Genomic DNA, 15,410 nt, shown 5'->3' with positions numbered 1-15,410 from the left:
ACTCTCTGCCTGGACAGAGGAAAACAGACCCCAAATATATGGAACCTACTGGCTGTATTGCTAGGAACACTTTGCTGCGTGGTTACAGTTTGTGTCCTTCTCCTGGGCTCAACTCTTCTTCCCCGTCTCTTAACATTCAGCACAGGTCTGTATCTGGCACCAGTCCACACCTGCCACGGGTGTCATATTCACATGAGGACACCAAGTACGCTTCTGTTACAGCAACTCCTGTAGCATTATCTGTCCTCTTGGAGTGTTTGCTCCTTGCAGATGTGTTGCTTACATGTTCTGCCACTCATGTTTCAACAAGTAGAAGCTGAGAAAGGAGCTCTTGACAAAGCTGTTTAAAACTCTTGTCAGTACTTGAGTATTAATGAAATAAGCAAGATGACTTTTAGAAATGGGAATTAATTTTTACTTTTTTGGCAAATTACGATACGCATTTGCTGAACCCTGTGAGTAGGCTAAGTAAGCCATGGCCATTGTGAAGGGAAATATGAGCTGACCAGTTACTGGTTCCCTTGATCTCAGGGAGCCAGAGTGCACTCTCCCCTTCTTCACAAAGCTACCTCTGTAGTGCTAAAAAAGTTGTGGTTTCAGTTAACTAGTTTCCTTCAGCCTCTATTGATATTTAAGCATCTGCTAACCCAAGCCCTTTCCAGCTGTAAGTTCAGAAGTAGCTGTAGGATGTCAGCTTTCTCCTGGCTTGTTGGCATCAGTCAGAAACAAGGTTAACTAAATCACAGTTGAACTTTATTATAAAATTATAAACCAAACTTCTGTACCAAAACTAGTAACTGTAACCATTGTAGTACCAAGAGGATTTAATAGAGAATAATGTGCCATTTCAAGTAGAATATTAACTTTTATAATATTTAAACTATGTACAGTGTAGATAAAGCACATAAATATTTCCATTTATTAGTTCAGATAATTATATTCCTTTGGATCATCATTCGGTTTCCTCCAGATTCTGATCTTCCTTTTGCGGAGGTGGGGGGGTAAGGAGGAGGAGCAAGAAAAAAGTCTCCTCCCTTCAGAAAGCAACTTTACAGTCATGGGGGGAACATCTTCTCGTTCCTAAAGTGTCAGGCATTCACCTGCAACTGGATTATCTGCTGTGGAAAATAAGCATAACCCTCAACGTGCAAAAGAACCTCTGTCCACAGGGGAATGATAATTCTTCCTCCTAAATTTCCCCAGCCCTGAGTTTATTGAAAAACATGACAACGTGGATTTTCACAGTGAATTTAATGAAGGAGGCTGTTCAACACATCGTGTGTGTTCCTGTGCTTGCAGGGCACCATGGGAAAAACAGGCCAGTTAGGATTTTCCCTAGCCAGGCTTCTGAATGAACACGCTGTCGGGGAGGAGAGCTGTAAGGGCTTGCGGCTGTCACGTGTCAGCCCACTGAATCCCCTGCCCACCTTCACAAGCAGAAAGAGCACAGCATAAATTGCTTTTGATGAGCAGCCCGAATGTAACAGAGCTGTAAAACTGAGCAAAGAGGAGGATGGGGGGAAGCTGTCAGGTAAACAGTAGCATCTGCAATGATGGTTGCTTGTCTTTTTGACTCCAGGGAGCTGCTTTGTGTTCTTCCACATCCCCTCTAAAAAGAAAGTCACCTGTACTCAAATATAATTGTCAAACAATGGCATCCTTACTGCTCTTCAGCTGTGTGTTCTCCTTGCTAAACCTTCTAAAAAACTCGAGCCTTAGATTCAAGCTCCTCGATGAAGTGAAGTCAAGTCAGTGTTAAAACACTTGCAGGCACATACTGTAAGCAAGGCTGTGAAGTTAAAGGAACCAGCAACAGTCAAAGCAAGAATCTCCCTCTGGCTGGCACGTAAACAGAATGCCACCACCACACCACAAGGTAAGGCTGCGAGTTTCAAAGTCCTACACCCCTTGTATTTTAAATAATACAAAATCCATCTTCAAGTAAAACGATACATTTTTCCACAAGGACACTACGCTAGAATTATGCTTATTCTGAATAAGAAAATTGGAGGCAGCCTGCCTGTCCTGCAAGCATAAGAATTTACCATTTAATTAAAAAAACAAAACCCCTGAAAATTAACAAGCACTGTAAAGTGTTCATCTTTGAAAATAAAGTTATTGCTGGGTGTACAGCCTAAGCAGCAAAACAAGTGTCACTTTGAGACCCCAGTCCATGTTAGTTTAATATTCAGGGGAAAATACAAAGCCTCTGAATCCGATCCTTGTGGAGGAAAGCCCAGCATCCGTCTGTCCCCACACTGGTGGATCAGGTTATTCTAGAATGCAGGGCATCAATGATCCCTGTGTCTGCTGCTGGCAAGAAGCTCCCAGGGTCCAGGCACTGTGGTCTAAAGCACGACAGCAGGAAGAGCAGGGCTTGAGTAAGAGCAATTCTCCCCAGGCTTCCTCCTTCCCTCACTTCCAGCTTCCAATGGGGTCCATGTGCTCATCTCTGACCTACCTATCCGCAGGGATTTGACCGTTTCTTTAGCAGTGGATGAGGCTTTAAGGCATCACCAGTCTTCCTTACCCACGCTCAGGACTTGAAGACATGGACAGCCCTTATCACGTACTGCCTGCATATGGGGCATTCGCTCATCCGCTTCCCACACTTGGTGCAAGTAACCATGTGGCCGCATTCCAGCAGGACACAGTCGATGGCTGCGTCCATGCAGATCTTGCAGAGGTTGTCCTCCGTGCCAGGGAGCCCGGCCCCACCTGAGGAAACGAGACCACTTTGCAAGAGACAAGGAAAGCTTTGTCCTCTGTGTGCAGTCTGAGAGATGGCTTTACCGAAGAGCCATCTCTCAGTGTGTGATTCTGCACACAGAAGGTCTACACAATCCCCCCTCGTGTCTACACTAGCGGTGTGGTTTAACCCAGCAGGCAGCCAGAACAACCCCACAGCCCTTTGCTCACTGCTCTGCAGCGTGATCAGAAAGAGAACTGGGGGGGAAAAAAGGCAAAACTCATGGGCTGAGACAAAGATGGCTTAATGGCACAGCCAAGAGCCATAACCAAATTATAAAAGAGTGTACAGCACAAGTGATGCACGGTGCCTGCTGGCAGGTGCCCAGCCCACTCTCCCAGTTCAGACACTGAGCACGGCATCAGATCCTGTGGAATATCCCCTTGGCCAGTTTGTGACAGCTCTCCTGGCTGTGCCCCCTCCCAGCTTCTCACTGGCACAGGACGAGAAGCTGACAAATCCTTGACCAGTGTAAGCACTAAAACATCAGTGCATCGTCAACATTCTCATCCAAAACGCAGCACTACACTAGCTACTAGGAAGAAAATTATTCCAGCGAGACCCAGCATGGCTCTGTCTGCTATTTTCTGTGTGATGAAAACAACCACCACTGAGATTGTTAGCAATAAGCTGCGTGAAGCAACATGAAAAATGGCACTTACCAGTTTGATCATCAGTGTCAGAAACTGCAACACAAGAAAAGAGTTATTTGGCAAAAATAAGAAGCTGGGAAAAAAATTCCTAAAGCATCACTATTGCACAGAAGGTGAATGCCTTGAAGGCAAGTCACTAAACCCAAACTACTTCGTGCTGATCCCCATGCAGAGGACTGAACTGATTCTCTGATCAGAACAGGTTGTTCACTAGCAAGAAACTTTCTTTTTTGCTGTGCTTACATGACAGCCAATGCTCCACAAAGATAAGGGACGATCTAAAGTGACCTCAGTTTTTAAGGCAGTGTTGGAACCAACACAGTGTTTGGCTTCCTAGAACTACACTTCCAGCAGCCCCTTGTGCCAGTTCCTTTGGTGTTACTGTCACCAATATTGGCTAAGCACAGGCAGCAGTAATTAAAAGAAAGGGTAAATTCTGTCGAAAGTACATGATAGAATGAAAGCAGAACATAAAAGCAAAGCAGGACATGTTTCCTGCTTCTTACCTAGATGTTGAAGGTCCTTCTCTTTATAGAGACGAGTCACCCTCTCCAGCAGCTCCCACTTTTCACAGCAGCCTTTGTAGTTGACAAAGTTGCGAGCAAGAATTTCCTTCAGTTGTCGCACAGAGAGTGCATTGATGTCTCCAATGCTTGTCAGGTCAGAGAGAGAAGCCTTCCTCCCCTGCACCAGGTTATCTTCTGAGTCAGTAGACTAAAAGGGAACAAAGACAGAATTATGCTTGCCCTGAACACCTAGCACTACAACTTAAATCAACTTTCAACATGCGCACTAGCAGGAACTCATGTTTGGATGTACAGAGGACTGATTACTCTGTGAATTCCTCCATCAGAAACACAAGCCCTAGGGTAGAAATAAATCATTTGTATTTATTACAGTGTTCAAGTGATACCAGGTATTTCTGTATGTGGAAGACAAGATGATGCTAAAGAAAGGGGCTGACTGAGCCTGCCACGGGTCAGTCTAAACTACCTTTTTGCCACCCATCTCTCTGCAGGAATGATCCTGTGGTGCCAAGTATGGCCTAGAAAACGCAGTATTCCTTGTCATTCCAAAGCACAAACCTGTGTCTCCTCCTCTGCTGGTGCTTCTGCTGCATTCTCAACTCCTGTCATACCGACTTGGCTTGGAGGCACATAACCATTTGCCTAGAAGAGGAAATAAACTTTCACCGACAGCATCTCTCTGTGTCCAAAGGGCAATGAGCTCGACAGTTCAGAACTGGAAACCATGCCCACTGGAAGGATCAACTGCAGCAAAACGTAAAGGTGAGGCACACCTGCCGAAGACATTTCTTGTGCAGCACTTGTAAAAACAAAGAAACTTTAAACAAGTAAAACTTTTTAAACTGAAGCGCAGTACCTGACCCTTTAAAGCCCCGCTTTATTTAAACCCTGATAGAGTACTTGTACAGTAAGAACCCACAGGATGCTCTTGTGAGGCTGGATGGAGAGAAGACCGTAGTTATACCATCCTCCACTGATGTGTTGCAGTGCGACACGGTGTGATATCGCAGCTCTGACAGCACAGCAGCTCTCAATGCAAGGCTCTGTTTAAGACCCCTCTAACACAGCTCGCAGGCTACAGGTCATCTTCAAAGTAACCAGACACAAACACCTCCTCCAGTGCGTTCTGGACTGGACAAATAGGAGATGCTAAGTCAAGGACCAGCAGCAACAAAGGTGGAGAATAAGAAGGGGCAGTTGCTTTGAGCACTCGGTGAGATGAAGGGAGCCGCAGGGTAATTGTAACTGACTTGCCCTCAGGAGCTGCCATTCCCCTCTGAGGTTTCCCTGCTGACAAAGCACACTGTAACGTTACCATCCTACTCATCTACATGGTGACTTGTTCATATGTACAAAGCAAAAGAATAACAATCATGATGGAAGAGCTCAAACTGCAGCAGGATGTCACACAAGTAGAGACAAGAAGCTGAAACATGTCGTGAAACAGTAACAGAAGAAGACAGAGCTGAATTTGCTGGTAAAAAATGGAATGTCGATATCCAGAAAAACAGAGAATTAAAAAATTTTACAAGTCTTTTAATGACCTGTAAAAATGTCCTCCCTGGAAAACCATTCTCCGGGACCAGGTACATCTGCTGAGGAAGCAGAAGCGATCAACACTTTCACAGCTCTGGTACCCAGGAACTACACACACACCTATTAACTGCATAATAGCACTGGGAGCAGATGTCAAACACTGAGTAAACATCCCACACCAGATAGTCGAGAGACAAACAAAGCAAAGTCAATAAAACATAATTAAGCTCGAATGCCCCTGACAAGGTTTGTCAGAACTGCAGGGTTCATCATGAACTGAAGACTTAACGGCATTGATCCAAACACAGAAGACACTGAACACGTCACCCATCTCACAATAATCTTTCTCATCAGTTTCAGTTCAAAATTGCTTTAAACCGTGCTTGCTGTCTTGCACATGAATGAATGAATGATAATAACCATTTCGTCTAACACCTAGGTACATTTGTCAAAGTCGTCAGCATCCACACACAAGATAGATCTGTGTGCCAGCACTGACATCCAGTACCACAAGAACCAGTCACTGCAGCACCCAGTGGCTATGGCAGGCGTGGACCAGAGCACCAGAGAAAGCACATCTCAAAGTAGCGATGTTCTTGGAGTGCATGTTCAATATATTCAGCACTGCCCACCAAATGAAGTTCCATTAGTGTGGAAAGGGAACAGCACAAAGCTGCTGACAACCAGTCGGTGCTACACAGCAAAGCAGTGTAAAATAGCTCAGCTTACTCTCCTAATCATCCTGTAAGAAAGTGCAAGGTTCTCACTTCAAAGTTAAAAATAAACCTGAGCAGAGCAGGTATAAAATGCAACTGAAATATCATCTGGACAGGAGCCCCTTGCTTTTTAAGCAGGCACCTTTAACACAAAACTTTCTTCGCACATTATCTACTTGAAAAACCTCATGCAACATCTTAGAGCTAATCCAAAACCAGAGATGAATGAGTTTACAAGAACTGCTTCTGGCTAGAGACTGTACCTGGTGATGTTCCTGAGCTAGTGAACTTGAGATGGTATCTGTAGACACTGGAGACGCATTATGTGAGGTAGAAGATGCTAGGCTGGTTGGTGGGAGAATCACAAAGTCTTGCTGTCCAGAGGCACTAGTATTAAATGGATTTGTTCTTATCTGATCTTCCTGGGTAATTACAGGCTGCTGGCCAAGAATCAGAAATACCAGGTCCTCCTTTTCACGACACAACTCTGTGGAAATCTCACGGAGTGCCAGATAGTCTCGCAGATCCTTCACCTTCATCTTTATCAACTCTTCCCGCTGAAAAGCCGTGGCTCGGAAACGCTGGCATAGATGGCAGAGAGGAGGACGGTCCTCGGACTGGTTTGAGCAGGACGTACAAAAATTCTTCTTACAGTCCAAGCAGATGTGCTGGTAAAGAGAAGGGAACAGACTCAAATTGGTTCACCATGACCTGCAACAGTGGGATATGCACCACAGGCAGTGCTCCTCTACCATGTGGAAGCCAAAGCAGCAGCCTCTGCATAGTCAAAGCCTGATTTAGCAAAAAGTGACTCGTGCTCCCCAGTGAGGAAAAAGAGTGATTCCACGAGCAGATCTCTAGATTCCTCACAGAGCAACACTGTTTACATTGACCCAGAATGAAATCCTCTATCCTTAAACAACTCACTCCAATGACAGGAGGTTTCTGCACCTTATTATAGACCTGTTCATCCAGTTTAAACCACAGATCAAATCAGAAGATAATCTACGAGGCAGCAGGATTTAAAACAAATTACAGCCAGCTGTGCACTGCTTTATAAAACAATTGAATATTGCTCTGTGCACTAAGGAAGTTCTAGAACTGGAGGGAAGTACTTAAAACATTTCTCTATTTCATACATTTAATACTTGCTACAAGTGACTCCTCCCTTTGTTTTTATTTTCTCCAATTTGTTGCAATCACTAAATGAATCTTTTTTTCACCATAAGAGGAAAAGGAAACAGCCAGGCTTATAATGTCTGACAGACATCAAAGAATCCAGCATTTATTTATAGAGCAAAAATAGACAGCTTATTCTGAAAACAGTTCACCCGCTACGTGCCAGTTCAGTGCTAGACAGAAAGTGTTGGAAGTTTTGGAAACATTAGGCCCCAGATGTTTCAAAACTGTACAGATTCAGTTCTGTTATTTAATGTTTATTTTTTGTACTGTTCTGGTCTCATCACTCAGGGCTCAATTTTCAGAAATTCCAAGCACTCATAGTCCATGTTGACTTGTGCAGAAACTTGACTGTTCAGCACTTTGGAAATTCAAATTCTACATTTTCCAATAGGAATAGCAGCAGAACAGCCACATTATGCACTCTTTTAAAAGTCCTGAGGGAAGAACGAACTGGTTTTAGTGCTGGTTAAAAATGTTAATTCCCAGTCTCCAAGACCATAAGCATCTCTGTGAAATCCTGACATCCTGACCCTTCAGAGCTATGCAAGAAAGAATACACATGCAGGGTTGGAGAAGCAACGTGTATAAAACTCAAGAGACAAAATATCATTTTATTAATTGCTTCTGATGATTAAAGAACATTTTTAACTTCACCATTTAAAGAAGATCTTTCCATGTTGTAAAAGGTGTAAATATAGTACTTGCTTTCATAATGTCCTTCCGATCCCCTTTACAGCCTGCCAGCCCCCTTGCCAGCCCTTCCAATCATAACCAACAGACTTCTCATTTACACCCTGTAACAGACTTATAAGGACAGTCAGTGGAAAGAATCCCCATTTCCTGCCTAGGCATTTAAAGACATGAAAATTTCTATGACAGAGAGAATCTCTGGTCATGGAAACTTGAAACCTCATCTCAGAATTGCTGTTTGGGGCGCTGCCAGGCAAAAGTGATTGTCAGCAATCCGAAAGCAACATAGGAAGGGCAATTCCCACAAACCATCCAGTTTTGAGATATTTTTCTTAACTTGGCCATTACAAAAAACATTAGTAGGTAACTGATTTTTTTGAGCCTAAGACTGAAGGAGCAATCCAGTTCCTCAGGAAATTTTCAAGGCAGAGGCAGCAAATACTGGCTGGGAGCGTGTCCAAAGCAGGGTAAGAAATGACCCATGAAGGCAGAGTAACAGAAAATAACCCCACTGACATTTCCCTCTCTCAGTCACCCATCTCTGACAGGGGAGCAACCAGAAGAACTGAGGGGAAAACCCCCAACAGGAAACAGCTCTGCTTTTCTCTGACGAGGGGAGGCCTCCCTCGTGCTCTGCAGGCTGCCAGCCTGGCTCCAAAGGGAACCGCTGTATGTCCAGGGACCTTCCAGCCACAAGCCCTGACTTGAGTACTTGCATGTTTAGGTATCAGCTAAACAAGCACAGTGCAAGGGCTGTGTTATCCAACAAGTTTTGGCAAGCAATTAACAGTAATAACATGAGTGTGCCTTAATTTTCAAATGATACAGTTGAGAAATCAAACAAAAGCAGGCATGTCTCTGGCTTATCAGCTCACAACTAGGATTCATCTTCAAAGAAAAACAATTCCTGAGCCTGTATCTGAACATCAGGTATTTAAAGGCACAGAGAAGAAGCTGCCTGCCGCATCTCTGCGTTGAGCAGCTTTCACAGCTGCGATGTTTCTGAACTCTGACTGAACGGGCAATGGCTGAAGACATCAGCCTCTTCAGAATTGTTTAAATGTTACTGATCTGTTACTAAGAGGTCAGATTGCTTTTGCATGACATTTACTAACTGGTACACAAATTAAAAAACTCATGCTCACATTAATACTCCTTTAAATGATTGCAAGCAGTTGGGCTTTCCTTTTTCAGCGCCTGGGAAAGCCAAATCTGTCAAAGGTTAACTACCACATTTCCAGTCATCTTTAACTACATCTGCTAATTGCGTAAGAACGAGACTAAAGACACAGAAGCAAAGGCAAGCTGCCTTTTCCCGTGTGATATGCCCTCAAATCAGAGGCCTCTAATGCACATCCTCTTCAAATTGGGTTTTTGTAATTAAACGGAAGTCGGATGGTTGATTGCAGTCAAAGTGAACACTGCCCTGAGCCAGTGGTGCCAGAGAAGTGTGCGACTCACCTTCCTGGAGGAGCTGTCAAAGTGCAGCCCACAGGCTTTGCAGCTCTGCTCAGAGGCTGTGGGAGATGGGTAGGAGCTGTACCCGGGGTTGGAATAAGCTTGGGCTCTGGCTCCCGCCGACGGCTGTGGCTGCATCTCTTCAGGTGAGCCATCCAGACAAAACCAATTGCAACAGCTTGCCCACATAGTACCTGTAAGTGGGAAAGACACACATTGGAAATGACATGGGAAACAATCTGTCAGCTAAAGTGAGAACAGAGCATAAAATGTGTGTTTAAATTTTTCACCAGCAATTCATTTTTGATAGTGCATTTGTATGTTTTGATCATTCCTCTAACTTACAAGCACTTGCCAAACTTCTCACCCAGTCCAGCACGGTGTGCTTCTAGTGAGAAAGAGCCAAGTACAGGATAGTTATTACTGGAATTTCTTAGAGTTAAGAGATTACAGAGCAAAGAAGATAGCATTTCTGTTCTAGCTGGCTGTACGAGACTCTACAATTGAGTTTGCTATAACAGGCTGTCTCTATTCCACGTAAGCCACAATGCACTGACTTTGGGTTTTGTGCATCAGGAAAAGCAAACAGAAGCTCACAATAGCTCAGTGTGGTGGTTTTTTTTTTTTTTACAAGCTAAATAATGATATATATATACACTTAACTCCTAACAGTCCAGGGCAAAACACACAGTTTTGCCTCTTCTAAGGCCACCCATGAAGCAGTATTCCAGAAACACTGCTACAGACTTGGGTTTGGGAGGCTACAAAGAAATCTGAGCTCATCTGGGCACTCAGTTTCTTGAGCACATACGGTGTGTCAGCACTTACTGGTAAACAGAATATAAATCCCTCCTCTGCATTCCTGCATTCACACTATATTATGGTTTAGTTTTACGTCTTAAAAATCAGGTCCATCACTGATTTTACAAATTCCTGGAAGTAAAACCTCTCTCAGCTACACACCAATTCATTTCTTACATTTCTTAAAGTACTGCATCTGTCAAAATCCACATTCCCAAGGGAAGGGGGCTGTTAGGAGGCCTAAAGGTTGCTCAGTATCATATACTAATGCCTGTGGGGTTTTTATAAGCTCTGTGAAGTCTTTTGGGTTGATGTACTTGCAGTGGGAAGCTTTTGCAGTTTGGTGCAATTCCAGTATCCATAGCTTTAGTGGCATCTTTAATCCTTTCAAAATCTAGCTGAATTTGGCTCATCAAAGTCACTGCTGTCCCTGTGTGGACACATGCCTTTCAAAATCACAATGGGGAGCTTACCAACGAACTCTGCCCTGCAGGCTCAGCAGACTGTAACGTTTAAGTGAAAATCGACAGATCCATGACACGATAAACAATTCCCAGTGTAAGTGGTAAGCACAATGCTGTAGTGCAAATTCCAGTTGAAGTGGCAACTAGATATCTAATAACACAACAGTGAGAACCAAAAGGGAGCCCCAGCGAGCTGCTAAGAGGACAGCGGTGGACAAAGGCAAGCAAAGACACCAAACACTGATTCTATCAAACACTGAAAATCACAGTCCTAAAGCATCATCACTATGTTCTCCAGGCCCTACCATCCTCGCACTGAGTGCTGACATAAAGTTTTGGAGATGCCCTGACCACCCTCCTCCCACCTCATCTGTAGCTGCTCTCAGACATACAAAGCAAGCTCCTGTGCTGCCCCAGCAGCTGTGGACAGCAAACTGCCTTGCCAGGAACATCTTTGTTCTGCACAGAAAATACTCATGAGGGTCCCCACACAGCAAAACAACAAGATCCTTCGGGCCATCAGAACTCTAATCAGTCTAACCTCCCTGTGTACAAAATCTGGTGTCAGAAGACAAGCTGCAATGCAGTTGTTAAATTTATAAGCATAAACAAGAACCAATTAAGAGACAGTGCAAGTTTTTACCAACTGAAGCCTGAACCATTAATGGAGTGTCTCAGCCTAACACTTTGTCTCACATGCCACAGCGCTCATCCTGCATTAGTGGGGGTTATTATCACTTAATAAATATATGGAGAAGCATACCATGAGCAGAAATAATTTATCATCCATTTGTATTAGCTCTGCACTGCAATCAAAACACATTCCGTAGGTATCATACATTAAAAAAAAAAAATTACTCTTTTTCTTTCAGCACATTAATTTTCAAGCAATCAGTCCCACTCAGAAGTTATTTCTATTTTAAACCATGATGCTTTAATTTGTTCTCAGGGATTGCAAATCTAAACACCATGAAAGCTGCACAGTGAAACAAGTACTCACAACCTCCACAGCAGTGGAAAACAGCGTCCACAGTCACTGTTTCCTGTTTCAAAGACCCCTGCAAACTGAAGGCCACCCACAATAACTGAACACACAAATGCTACTGCCCATCCCAAAAACTTTGTTTTTCTAATACAGCCCTCTAACTCACTCCGGATCATTGCAATATGTCAAATACTGGGAAGAAAAACATAAGAGAGTGCACAAACCAGAATGAAATAAGACAGAACTCAGCATTCAGCTGGAGCTGTAGTTCTGTGTCATTGCCAGGGAATTAAAAGATTGACAAAAGGCTCAGCTGTTGTTTTAGAAGAACTTCAATCCTGCTCATCTACAAAAGCATGGAAGTGGAAGATAACCATCCATGAACAATTGGATTGGCAATTCTGACATCAGTCTAAAACTTTCAGGCAAGAAACTGGCCAGCTAGGCAGGCAGAGGGCAGAGTATTTGGGTCAATCCACACCAAGCATGGCAGAACCAGGAATCCAGTTTAGTTTCTGCAGTGTCTCGGTCAGGCTTCTGAGTATCCAAGAGTGCCTATGCCGTCAGGCACATCAAGGCTAGCAGTTGTCCTTGAACAATGTCTGCATACTGAGGTCCACTGGTGGCTTTCGATGGACAGAGCAGGCCGACACTGGCACCCCAACCCGTACACAGCCTAGACCTTCCCCATCGGATGCAGGCAGTATGTAGTCAGTAGCTCGGCTTGTGCCTGCTGCTAATCCATCTTCAGGTCCTCTCCAATACAGTGTGACACAGCTGCATCTGTGCCTCTCCACCTTGGAGATGCCTTCAAAAGCCTCTGTGCGTGGGCACCAGACGCCTCTGAACGCAGAAGACACAGCACATCCCAATACATCCAGCCAGGAGCCAGATCAAGGAGCGTGGCAACAACCAGATTCAACTCCGTGCGCGCTCACTAGGTGCGCTGCTTCTCTGAGAGTGCAAGCCCACAGGAAAAGAATTTGGCTGCGCACCAGCATTTTAATCAAGGAAGTGACATCTATTTACCACAGAGCAGAAAGTAAACATCAGAGCTTGCTGGGGCAGGGTGCAAAGCAGTGCAAGAGAAAGCTGGAAGGGGGACCACAGCAGTTGAGCCCAGAGACAGCTACACACACCTTCAATGAAACACTATTGCCTTAATTTATTGATGATTCTGAGAGAAGCACCAAAGTAACTTCTTTATACAGTAGGAAGGAAACCATCATGCAGACAAAGACCCTTTTATACTGCTATAACCTGGTTTACAGTGGAGTAAATAATTTTGCAAGGTAAGCCCTTGGAAAATCTGCTTACAAGAGAGCAGAATTAAGAATTAGAGTTCTCAAATACATGAAAAATATTGAGCAGGTACCATAAGCACCTACAGAGGCAGGGCAGGGACACAGGAAATGGGAGGCATCTCACCACAACCTGCAGAGATGTGCACAGAAACTCCCTGTCCGACCCAGTGCACAAGGATTCAGAGAGAGGAAGCATTCTAAAACCGCTCTTCCCAAAACAGACAGGTATCGTCAGTCTGGAGCCTCACAGTGCTGTTCTGCCAACAGCCGAGCTTGTGCTGGACATAGAACAGGACCAGTCAGAACCATAGTAAGTTTGTCTAAAACTGGGATTGCAGTTGGCACTAACACTTTATCTAAAGACACTGTACTATTGCTGTCTGCCAGACACCTGGAATCAAGAATGCTTGCTGCTAAGCTACAACACCAGCTGGAAATCCTGTAAATTTCTTTTAATGGCAAGCTTCAGGTTTATTCTTTTAAACAGTAAGCTACTAAATCTTTTTCTTTTTTTTCCCCAGAAATCCAAGAATTGCCTCAAAATTCCTCACACACAGAATCTACTCTTCCCCCTGTCCTCTCATTTCAAGAGCTGTCGGTAGAAAATCCACCTAAACCCCATGGAATTCACATGTGGAAAAGCACACACTCAGATCGATGCTGCTACAGTAAAACTGCATTCAACAACGATCTGTGCAGACTGGTAAGCAGCCTTCAACTTATGCAACTGCAGCCCGAAAAAACCACCATTTTTATTTGGCTAGACTGAAATGACCTGAATCTATAACTGAGGCACATCATAACAAGAACAAACAATGCAGACTCATTTCAAAGTTATGCCTAGTCCAAATTAATCTGAATTCAAATCCAAACTAGGTGCTGAAATAGAATAAAATGCAGCTGCGTATCATCTCCTTCAGTAGATATATACAAAGCCCAGCACACAGGTCACATCTGAAACAGTGTGAAAGGCTCTGTTCTCAGGCTGCAGAAACACTGAGGAGTTTGTCAGCAGTTAAAGAAAGGTCCAGGATACTGAACATAGCAATGAAAAACGACAAACCTGAATCCTGGTTTTGTTACTGAAAGAACAAAAGCTATCAGAATCAAAAGGAGGTTGGCTTATTTATGGCTTAGTCACCTCATCTGTGGACAAGGAAAAACACCCCACCCTCATTTGAAGTAAGTTAGCACAGGTGAAAGTTTAAGACAGACTTTAAAGTCTCTATAAATATTATCATTTTTGTGCCAATCACCGTTTAGCACCGAAGCATTCGAAATTCAAAACTGCTTACACACAGCCTCGATAAAGAGCCTGAAAACTGAGGGAGAGTTCAGGCCTAACCACCCAGCATCTGTCAGCAGGACCAGCACAAATACTTAGGACATTGGTGGGACAGATCAAACAAGTCCCTTTCCAGCCACCTACAGTTTTTGTTTCTCAGGCTGTAAGATTCTAAATGGGTGTTTAGCACTGTCCTTGTTTCACTGCCATGCTTCTCTTCTTCCAGCCTCAGTCACTGCAAAGCATAAAGGACTAGTACCCCCCAAAAATGCAGATGGAAATCTGCTCTTTATTCAAACTGAAACATCACCAAACCCAAGAACGACCTTGTCCGGCAGTTTTGGCCACCAAGTGGCCAAAGGAAAGATGACATCCCCAGGATATTCAGAGACTCGGAGGATACTGAGTAATGAAAGCTTCAATCCGCCTTTAAGGATCTTTATCTCCTGGATCCCTACCTTCCTCAGGAAGAGGACAGTTCCCATATATGGCCCAAGCCAACTAGGGTCACATTTAAACTCTCGCCTTTTGGCAAGTCCAAGCATTCAGATACCATGAGTCAGTGCTCTAGAAATCACTGGGTTTCATAAGTCAATAAATCTATTTCATTTGGCTTTTTCATTTGCCTTAGGTTTGTTGGGGGCTTTTCCTAAGCCTCCGCAGTACACAGCCATCACCACATTTTCCTTTTGCCTCTCCGTAACAGAGAGGAGTGCTTTGTTCCATGCTGGGTTTGTTTGCTTTGTAAAATGACAGACAAGATTTTCAGATTAGACTAAATCCTGGCATTGGAGCATTAAGAAAAAAAACTATGACAACAATCATGGAAGCTGGGAACAGATGCTGCACTGTCTGGTACTTTCCCACAGCTCTTTAACAAAAAAGAAAACCTCAAAACATCTTCACTTCTCTTCTCAGATCCTAAACAAACAATAACTTCTCTGGCATTGCAGCACAAGCGCACGTGCCTTCTGCAGCTAAGAAGCTCCCTGCACCATGATCTTTTCCACCAGTAAGTAACCTGGTAACATCAATGTGAACTTCCTTCCATTTCGAGTTC

At 44.0% G+C, this 15,410-nt stretch overlaps 1 protein-coding gene across 11 annotated transcripts in view; it reads right to left on the bottom strand.

The window, feature by feature from the left end:
* Nucleotides 1-797: 797 nt before the first annotated feature.
* Nucleotides 798-15,410, bottom strand: part of RFFL (ring finger and FYVE like domain containing E3 ubiquitin protein ligase) — a 24,865-nt gene continuing 10,252 nt past the window's right edge. For 4 of the 11 annotated variants that reach the window (XM_054085383.1, XM_054085380.1, XM_054085379.1 and 1 more), the window contains exons 2-7: nucleotides 9,515-9,705; nucleotides 6,445-6,849; nucleotides 4,488-4,571; nucleotides 3,909-4,116; nucleotides 3,412-3,435; nucleotides 801-2,718 (exon numbers count right to left, since the gene is read on the bottom strand). In XM_054085383.1, coding sequence (XP_053941358.1) covers nucleotides 2,537-2,718; nucleotides 3,412-3,435; nucleotides 3,909-4,116; nucleotides 4,488-4,571; nucleotides 6,445-6,849; nucleotides 9,515-9,700 — 1,089 coding nt within the window. In that variant the 5' untranslated portion in view covers nucleotides 9,701-9,705 and the 3' untranslated portion in view covers nucleotides 801-2,536. Of the gene's footprint in view, nucleotides 2,719-3,411; nucleotides 3,436-3,908; nucleotides 4,117-4,487; nucleotides 4,572-6,444; nucleotides 6,850-9,514; nucleotides 9,706-11,985; nucleotides 12,741-15,410 lie in introns of those variants that run through there. The other 7 variants (XM_054085376.1, XM_054085374.1, XM_054085373.1 and 4 more) reach the window with 3 other exon arrangements.

The sequence above is a fragment of the Cuculus canorus genome, chromosome 20 (assembly GCF_017976375.1).
Source record: "Cuculus canorus isolate bCucCan1 chromosome 20, bCucCan1.pri, whole genome shotgun sequence".
Taxonomy (NCBI): domain Eukaryota; kingdom Metazoa; phylum Chordata; class Aves; order Cuculiformes; family Cuculidae; genus Cuculus; species Cuculus canorus.
Note: the sequence above shows the minus strand (reverse complement) of the source record. Positions and strands in the feature narration are given on the sequence as shown.